Source organism: Gopherus evgoodei, chromosome 9, assembly GCF_007399415.2.
Source record: "Gopherus evgoodei ecotype Sinaloan lineage chromosome 9, rGopEvg1_v1.p, whole genome shotgun sequence".
In the NCBI taxonomy this organism is placed as follows: Eukaryota; Metazoa; Chordata; order Testudines; family Testudinidae; genus Gopherus; species Gopherus evgoodei.
This window is the reverse complement of record NC_044330.1, coordinates 46,499,038-46,508,750: the sequence shown is the minus strand read 5'-3', so window position 1 is coordinate 46,508,750 and position 9,713 is coordinate 46,499,038. Positions and strand designations below refer to the sequence as shown.

Sequence of the window (9,713 nt, the reverse complement as noted above, 5' to 3'; positions counted from 1 at the left end):
TCTGATCAAGTCTGTCTTTAAACACTGGCAGGGGAGGATCAAATGGTATCTTTCACTCTTTAAACACAGTCCATACCACCAGGTAGGAACACCTGTCCCGTCCTGTGTCCTTCTACCTGAAGTTTGTTTATTAGTTGTCATTCTGGGTTGTTTGTGACCAATTTTTTATGTACTTTCTAATTTTGTAGGGTTTTGGGTTTTTTTAGCTAGAAGAGTAAACAAATCCAGAGGCAAAATACATTGTTGTGGCTTTTATTGGAAAATAGTTAAAATAAACTTACAATGGAATCAAATTAGAATTTGTCCATATGTAGAGGTGAGAGAATTAGGCTGTGTTCATTCTGTCTTTGGTATCTCAGCTGGGATTGTCAGCCAGGGATGTCAGCTGGGTTGGATTTTTTGGGTGATGTGAAATGAAAGGCTGATACCTTTTTTAAAATGACATCCTTTGGCTACATGTAACGTGCTATCTGTCGAAAAGAAGTGTAACTTAAGAGGAAGCCACATGAGTTTTGCTAGTGATGTAACTCTTCCATTCCATACACAACTTCTCCTTTTCTTTGGGTGATGCTGCAAGTCCAGTAGTCTGAAAATAATAGTAATAAATAATATAGCAACATCAGGCCAGGGGTGGGCTGAAATTTGGCATGACTATCCTACCTGCAGTAGGATAAGAGGCAGACACACACCTACCGATCATGTTTCCTTGTATGACTATAGGTTCTGTACATCAAGAGTAAACTCCAGGTTATCCCATTATTTTTTGGGTAGGGAAGGAATTAAGATAATTTAAGGCATGTCCTGTACAGAAGAAATGAGAATTCCTCCTGATTTCAAGGAGGCCAAGCACATGTACAACTATTTCCTGAATGGACCCTAGTAGCAGTGGTTCCACCCAACACTCTTACATTTAAAATTATCTTTTCAATGCAGTCTACTTGGCCATTGTCTCCTTAGGGGAACTGAGGTATTTGGATATCATCCATGGTTCTCTTTTTCTCTCCCAAAGTCACACGGAAACCGCTCCAGGAACTATCCTGCGGATGTGTGTGTAGGACTTCCTGAGGGTGACGCTGCCATGATGGGACACCCCACGAGGTAGCACACACTCCTCTGTTAACCTCTGGATCTCGGGGTCCCAGCACAGCACCGTGGCAATGACTTCGTTCTTCTCATCCCGGCCCCCTGTGATGAACAACTTGTTGTTGCAAGGGGAAATCCCACAACTTGCTCTCTCGTGAGTGAACTGAGTCACTAGGCACCACGTGTCTTGAAGTGGGCTGTATGAGTACAGCGCTTTCATTGCTCCGCCTGCAACAGAAACAGAAATTGGTTTGCTCCTGCTGTTCATTCCTCTAGTTCAGGGGTAGGCAACCTATGGCACAGGTGCCAAAGGCGGCACGCGAGCTTATTTTCAGTAGCACTCACATTGCCCGGGTCCTGGCCACTGGTCCGGGGGGCTCTGCATTTTAATTTAATTTTAAATGAAGCTTCTTAAACATTTTGAAACCTTATTTGCTTTATATACAACAATTGTTTAGTTATATCTTATAGACTTACAGAAAGAGACTTTCTAAAAACATTGCAATGTATGACTGGCACGCAAAACCTTAAGTTAGAGTGAATAAATGAAGACTCGGCACACCACTTCTGAAAAGCTGCCAATCCCTGCTCTAGTTCCTAGCCAAATAAGACATTTCAACAGGGTTTCATCACTGACACTTATCAGAACACTTTTCCCCCAAGATAAAGTCAAAACAAGACTGCTCTGAAAGACTTACAAAGGGCCACCTATTTTTCATATCTCTATCAATTTTAAGGGACCATTGTGATCATCCAGTCTGACCTTCTGCATAACACAGGCCAGTGAGAGAATCTATCATGTCCCTAGGAAAGTTGTGCCAATGATTAATTACCCTCACTATTTAAAATAAATAAATAAAATAAAATTGTCTTATTTCTAGTCAGAATTACTCTAACTTCAGCTTCCAACCACCTGGATCTTGTTACACCTTTTTCTGCTAAATTAACAAGCTGTGTACTATCAGAAATCTCTTCCTTCTTGTAGGTATTTGATAGACCATGATCAAGTCACCTCTTAACCTTCTCTGGAAGAAACTTAACAGATTAAGGTGCACTAGACTGTCAATGTAAGGCAGGTTTTCCAGACCTCTAATCATCCCTGTAGCTCTTTTCTGAACCCTTTCTCATTTTTCAACCTCTTTTTGAAAGAATTCTGACATCTAATCTCCAGGTATCCAAGGGAGGCCCATGAGCCCTATTTCCTCTCAAGACAATGGTACCATTATATTTAAAAGGCACTGGGGTTCCTGCCTTGCTGTTTTCAGTAACGGTGCACTTTCTCCAGAACTGCTGTATTTAGAAATGGTAGGCAGACCTGACAGGCTTGGTTTTATTGTCCTGCAATGTCCTGAACCCTTCATGTAGGGAAAGGGGTGGGAGAGATATTTATAAACCGTTCTATTATAGGACAACATGATTTCAGTTGTGACAAAATAAGCCTAACAGACAATGTGCCTCCCGAACCCTCCATGTTGGGCTGATTTCTGTCCCAAATGAAAACTATACTGGGTTTCTGATTTAATTGGTGCTGTGGAAGGTTAGTGGGGGAGTGTTGTAAGTGGAAATATTCTGACTTGCTGCTTTTCTTATTTAGCCAATCTTCCACAAAAGCTAGGGAGGGCAGAGGTGTTGATCTGTCACATGGTTTTTTACTTCAAAGCCTGTGGTACTTTGGGTACTTTCTGTGATGTAATTAGCATGTCATAACAGGTTGAAACTGTTGGTTTGTGGGCAAGATCCTACACTACTTGGTGTTGAATTTTAACTCAGAGGCACAAGGAGACCTGCTGTGTCTCTCTCACCCATCCTCTTCAGAGAGGGTGAATTGCATACTAGTCCATAGGGGCAGCCAAAGCCTCTATATTAACCTCTGAAATCCTACTTAAGGCAGCAAAATAAGGCTGCAGTGATGCCGCAGGCCTTGTGCTAAGCCTCTGCATGGGGTGAATTTCACCCTGAATCAGTAGCACTCTGCCCTGCATACCCATGCTAGGAGAGGTAGCTGGAGTCTGCGCAGAAAAGCAATCACATTATTTTTTTTTTAAGTATCTCCCTTTCCTACCCTCCTGCTTCTCTGTGTTCCACTGATGGCTCCCCCATCCTCTACCGCTTTGCTCAGAAGGGGGCATCTCTGCAATGAACTAGATGCAGCAGCACTTCCTCATCACCTACAGGGGCACTGCTGGCACAGGAGACTGGTCAGTGCTCTGCAGTAACCCATCTTCCTATAGATATGCCTAGATGCCTGCATACTGAAGTCTTTGGCTGCTAGTGAAGTTGCAATATGAGTTAGGAGTGTTCCCACTGACATTTAAGGACCATATACAGTTTAGCTGATCCTCTTTCAACTTACATTGCAAATCTGCTAATTAATGTAATCAGCCCTGAATGTAATCTTGTGATGGGAGCTGGAGCACTGGGTCCTCCTGGCTCTGATCCCATTGAAGTCCATAGCAAAATTCACACCCAACATGCACCTCCTGTGCAATACATTTCCCATAACCAGCTGTCTGCATCTATATTGAACTGTAGACTAGAGTAGGCATGACAGTGTCTGAGTGTTCTGGGGTTCCCATCCCTCACCAAGAATCTTTAAAGAAGAGCACTGGGTAATGATCATTTGATTATGCTTCTCTGTAGGGTTCCAGGAATTAGTCAAAAATAAACTGCACTCAGTCTAGAGAAGAAAGAACATCACTGCTTTACCTACCCACAACATAGATGTGGTCACGGAAACTCACAGCATTGATGCATTTTGCTTCAACTGGCATGGGTGATTTCAAGCTCCAGTTGTTCGTAGCTGGGTCATAACACTGTGTTTTGTCCGTAGCCAGTTTTCCATTGGGTCCTCCCCCAACCACATAGAGCTTCTTCTTGTAGCTGGCTGCGGCAAAGGAGCTCACGTTGACCATGAGGGGAGCTGCCTGTGTCACCATTAAAAAAACAAATCATTAACAACCCACTGAATAGTCATTTGGATTTCATGTCATATAGACAGGTGATTTCTTTTCTTCTGAATGTAAATAGTCCATGCATTGCTCTGTATTCTCTTGGAAGAGCCTGCCATTCATTGGTGTTCCTAGAAGCTGCCATGCATTCCCCCTGAGAGGAACTCACACCACTGAGCAGCATGTCTGTACTGCTGTTAGAGAGAAGACGGGCAACAGGGAGCTTGAAGTGCCGCCGAAGACACGGAGCGCCGCCCTGTCAGCAAAAGTGCCGCCAGGAGAGTAAAAATTAAAAAGACACCAAGAAATTGAAAAGGCGCCGCTTGTGCTCAGTGGGAGAGCAGCTGCTTCCCCACTCCCCTCCTAGCTACGCTACTGGCTCCAGCTAGGGCATTCCCTGGAAGCCTGACCTTTGTTTGGGCCACTAGATCTGGCTGAGGTCCTGATTAGGTCTGAAACATTCCATTCCTTCCCAGTGTATCAGGAAGCTACCAACTTTAAAACAATATCACCATGGGGAGTGGAATTGCAGTGTCAAGACCAGGGCCGGCTCCAAGCACCAGCGTAGCAAGCGGGTGCCTGGGGCAGCCAATGAAGAGAAGGGCGGCACATGTGGCCGTTCGGCAGCAATTGGGTGGCAGGGCCGTCACTCCCTGTCGGAGCAAAGGATCTGCCACTGCATTGCCGCTGTAAAAGAAAGGGCAGTAGAGCTGCTGCTGATTGCGGCTTTTTTTTTTTTTGGCTGCTTGGGATGGCAAAAACGCTAGAGCCGACCCTGGCCAAGACCTTGCCTGTTAGCAGGATGGAGCGGGAGCAAACAGAATGGGAGGGGTGTCCTGATGAGCACGTGCTTTGCCTAAAATCTAACTTAAAAGAGAGAGGTCTGATTTTAGGCCCGTCAGCCTTGATGGTGTCCCTTTTGCAAACAGTACACTTTGTTCAGATATGAAAAGTCAGGGTGCCAAAGTAATAACGTGCAGCTTCAGCATTTGGGATTGCATTGCAGTGGTGCGTGGACATGCTGTCCCATTTTGGTGGGGAGGGAGCAGAGGAGCATGGCTAAGCGGCTGGAGATGCACTGATCTGGCATATCCCTACTGTAGCGGCTGGGCCCATCCTCAGTCCAATTTATTTCCTGGGATGTATCAGCATCCAGTTCCTGCTGTAGATACAGTTTCTGAAAGGGGAACCCCTGAGACCGGGCAATAGTGGGCACATTACCTGTCCCCCACCCCGGGGAGTTGTGGCCCATACTGACTCAGAGAGGTGCAATTTGTAAAAGGAGCCCTATAAGTGCATCTCCAGTTACATAATGTACCATGTGCAATGGCAGGAGAATTTCCTCTGCTTGCTTGAATAGAAATACTGTAGCTGTCTGAGTGGATTATTGTGCTCTTGTTTTAAACTGACATCACTAAACACTTTCCTTTTAAACCTGTTAGAAAATGAGTGAACTCCACAGGTACCCTTGCTAGAGGAACTATTAAGTTGGTGCAGTATGGGTAAGGTAATTGTTTTTAGAGGTTGAAACTGTTGCATCCTCCATCCTCCTCCTCAGTGCAGTGTCATACTAGCCCTATGTGCTGAGAATGGAAAGTGAGTGGCTGGAGAAGAGCTTAGCTGCATGGCAAAGCAGCAGGGGAACATACTTCAGGAGAGCAGAGCTCCTCATGTCAGACTGTGATGATGATTCAATGCAGGCATGGGCAACACATGAACTGCCAGCTAGGGAAGGCTAGTCCCCAGCCCCACCCCTTCCATCCCCAGCATGGCAAGAACCCAGAACTCCCCACCACAGCTGCCAGCCCCTGCCCCAGGCTAGCACCCTCCCAGCCCTGGAGCTCCAGGAGAGCAGGTGGCGCAGCCCCGGCCCTCCTGGCTGCACAGCCCCAGCCTGAGCTGGGGCCACCAGATAGGGAGAGCCACAGAGGAGGGTCTGGGGGCAAGTGTGGGTGGTGCCATGCCTGGCTGTTTGGGGAGGCACAGCCTCCCCCAGCCTATGGTACCCACCGCCCATGGATGCAGGCTACTGTGGTGCAAAGTAACTGCTTTGATTTCATCAAGCTTGAATTTGTCACGCTGAGTTCAGTTTAGCCTGTGGGCTTCAAGCCATTAGCCCAGCCTTACCCTCAGCTCTCTTTGACATACAGTGGAGCATCAGCAGGTTTCAGGAGGCCAGCCACCACATGAAATAACCTGATTGCCTGTGTTTTCGTTGTGCAAAAGAGCCAGGTTACACAACTGGCCAGTTCCCAATTTGTGTGGGAAGTGGTTGGGTGTGATTTACTGGGCCTGTCAAGTCATCTCCTCAAATATAGTAATGATATGAACAGCAAAACCTGAGCATGCACAGCTTTTCTTAAATAGACAATATTTTTCTTTCATCCCTTAAGGAGTAGCACGAAAGAAGAAAAGTAGAACAAGTGACCATTTCTGAGGATAAATGGAATTGACATTTACAGCAGTTTCTTTTTCAAGGAAGTTTAACAAAGTCTAACTCTTTGAGATACAGGCCTAAAATACAACCCCACCCTACCAACTACCAACAATCAGGTGCATCCACTACTTTTAGGGCAGTGTACATTTACATAAGTGAAGTGGTCACTCTATCTAAGGGGACCTCTTGAAAGCTATCATCCCACAGATCCTCTACTTCAGCGTGGGCTTGGTCAGAGCCGCTTGGGCTGCACAACATGTTCTGTGTTGAAAGTCCCAGCACAAATTTGATTTTCCTTTTGTCTTCTGAGTGCTTTGGCTTTACCCTGGGTTATGTCTACCCTCATCCTTATCATCCTGGAAATTTTAGTTCTGTCCCGTTATCCATCTTTGCTTTCCTAAGTAGCCACAGATCTGACTCCCTTTCTAGTCAGCTGAACCCGCTGGCCCTTCTTTGTCTCTTTGGACTCTTACCACCATCTCAGTGTTTAACCAAACCTCTATGCTGTCCATCCTGTGTGGGTGCAAAAATGGGGGGCAGGGAGTAGAGGAGCATGCAAGGAGCCTTCTGCCACCTTTGCATCTCTCTGCAAGGGTCAGGCACAAGCCCATAGATGAGCAAAGGCTCTGACCCTGACTCAAAAGAGGGCTTGGTGCCCACTCAGCAGATGTGGGCTGCTGTAGGGGATGCACATCCAGCATCCGTTGAAAGGGTGGCAGAGCTGCGGCTACAATGTGTGCTCCCTGGGAAGCCCAAAAGGATTTCTAAATGAGTCGGCAAGAATTCTCCGGGTGGTTCCTGCTACAATGCAGTACGCTCCTTTCCCCTCTCCAGCACAAGCCCTGGCTTTAACACAGTCAGCTGCTTCACATTTGTAAAGTGCTCTGAGATTCTCAGATGAAAGCAGCATAATAATGCAAAGCAGTAGTAATTTTCCACATAGTCAAATACTGAGGTCCCCAGCAAGTCATACATAAAAACAACCAAATACCTTGCAGCTTCTGGTCTCTCTATCAAACTTACACTGCATAGTGCAGCGGTAATGCACCTTCCTGCTATTGGTTTCCTGGGTCTGCATTTCACCACTGCCAGCAACTCCTCTTTGTTCCAATGTCTCCTTAGTTGATCCATATAATGTTTATCCTCTGAGATTATTTCTAATCCCCGAGCCTGTTTTACACTTGTGTTGAAATGCATGAGATGCTGGTCTGCATGTACCTGGCTAGAGCTAACCGATTAGTAGTTTCCTTTATACCGGCTTGGTGTCTTCCACAGACTTAGAGCTAATTCTGCCATCTTGATGCCTGCTGAGCATTATTTTATTCTGGGAGTAATCCCATTGACTTCAAGGAAACAGTTGTAGAATAAGAAACTGTTCAGCAGGAGTCAGGATGGCAGAACTGATTCTTCCTTTGATCCTCCTTGCCTTGAAATCTGCATTTTCAACCTGAATGCACAACTAATAGATTGGTGTGTGTTGTGTGTGTGTATATACTAGAATTGAGCTTATTTATTTTGAGGTACAATAAATACCTAATAAAATTCCCTTATTTCAGTTTGTTTCATTAGAGTTGCATGAAACAGAAGAGTTTGGCTGTATTTTACCTCTGACCAGCAGTTATGGAAAGGATCGTATGTTTCTACGCTGTTGATTCTCTGTACGCCATCAAAACCTCCAACCACGAACACTTTGCCACCTAGCACAGCCATTTTGTGCCTCCATCGCCCGATGTTTAAATATTCAATTTGGATCCATTTGTTGATGGAGGAATTGTATTTCCAGACATCATGTTGTGTTTCTTTCCCACCTGCAAGGTACACAGTACATGTAAATGACATAATTGGCAGGACCTGAATTTGCTCAGAACCTCTAGTATGTTCTATTTGTCATACAAGACACAAAAGCCATTTGTTCATGGTATTTCCTCTGGAATCACATCTCCAGCAGAATAGTATTTGCTTTAGAGGAAGACAACTTGCATGCTTGAAGCTCATCTAGTTAAAATTGCATTGCTATACTTTGGAGAGGGCAGGGAAATTCCTGAGGGTTATTTTACAAGCCAACTCTTTCCCAGACATGAATCTCTATTCATGCTTCAGCTGTCCTACCACTTTTTGCATTTGTAACTCTACTGTACAATCAGTGGCCTATAGCTTGTAACGATGTGCAGACAAATCTCAAGAATGAGACCTATTGTTGATTGTAGAATGTTAGACATAGAGTTTAAAGCCAGAAGGGACCACCAGATGACCTAGTCTGACCTCTTGTATATTGCAGGCCACCAACACCCCCCAGCACCCACATACTAAATTCAGCTCAAGTGAGACCCACAGGAGACTAGACTATTATGTGCCACAGGCACAGAACAGGGACCAATGTGCATCCTCAGTGGCAGGAAATTTAGTAAGTGAGCCATAGCCAGATAATCCTGGAAGTGGCCCACACCAACACCTTGCAGAGAATGGCAGTGACGTTGTGCCTATCTGACCTGGAGGAAATTCCCTTCTCCACCCTAAATATGGCAATCAATTAGACCCTGAACATGTGAGCAAGAACCAGCCAGCCAAGCACCTGAGAGAGAGAATAGTCAGTACCAGCTCAGAAACGTGGCCCTCACTGTCCTATGTCCCATCTCCAGCGCTGGCCATCACTGATGCTTCAGAGGAAGGAGATCATGGGGGTGGGAGAGGGAAGCATAATAAATGGGAAGATGGTGGGGGCCTTCCTGACCACTTTCAAGGGGCCAGCTGAAACCCTGAAGCATGAGCTTTAGGAACATAAGATATAAACCAGAAGCAAGCCCCTGCCCCACCATCCCAAGCAATTCTGTCATACAATTGCATTCATAACTGTCTCCAGCTCTCTTAAAACTAATTAAGTTGTTTACCCCTACAACTCCCACTTGGAGGCTGTTCCAGAACCTCACCCCGTGACAGTTAGAAAACTTCCTCTAATTTTTACCCTGAATTTGTTGATGTCAAGTTTACATCCATTTGCTCTTATGCCAACACTTTCCTTTGGCTTAAATAACTCTTCACTTTCCCTGCTATTTACACCCTTAACGTATTTATAGAGAACAATCATATCCCCTTGTTTTTGTTGAGAATTGGTGAACAAACAAACATGATATCAATTAAAAAATTAAGACTCTGTATCACATAGTCCTCAGCTACTTGAGAATCCCCCTGGGCCAGGAAGGTCCCGCTGGGGAAAGGTAAACCAGGTTTGCACTGGTGGAGCTGCT

At 45.4% G+C, this 9,713-nt stretch overlaps 1 protein-coding gene across 3 annotated transcripts in view; it reads right to left on the bottom strand.

Annotated features, from left to right (window-relative positions):
• Positions 1 to 236: 236 nt before the first annotated feature.
• Positions 237 to 9,713, bottom strand: part of KLHL6 (kelch like family member 6) — a 29,386-nt gene continuing 19,909 nt past the window's right edge. For 2 of the 3 annotated variants that reach the window (XM_030575789.1, XM_030575790.1), the window contains exons 5-7: positions 8,074 to 8,276; positions 3,794 to 4,007; positions 237 to 1,311 (exon numbers count right to left, since the gene is read on the bottom strand). In XM_030575789.1, coding sequence (XP_030431649.1) covers positions 1,010 to 1,311; positions 3,794 to 4,007; positions 8,074 to 8,276 — 719 coding nt within the window. In that variant the 3' untranslated portion in view covers positions 237 to 1,009. The remainder of the gene's footprint in view (positions 1,312 to 3,793; positions 4,008 to 8,073; positions 8,277 to 9,713) is intronic. The other variant, XM_030575792.1, reaches the window with a different exon arrangement.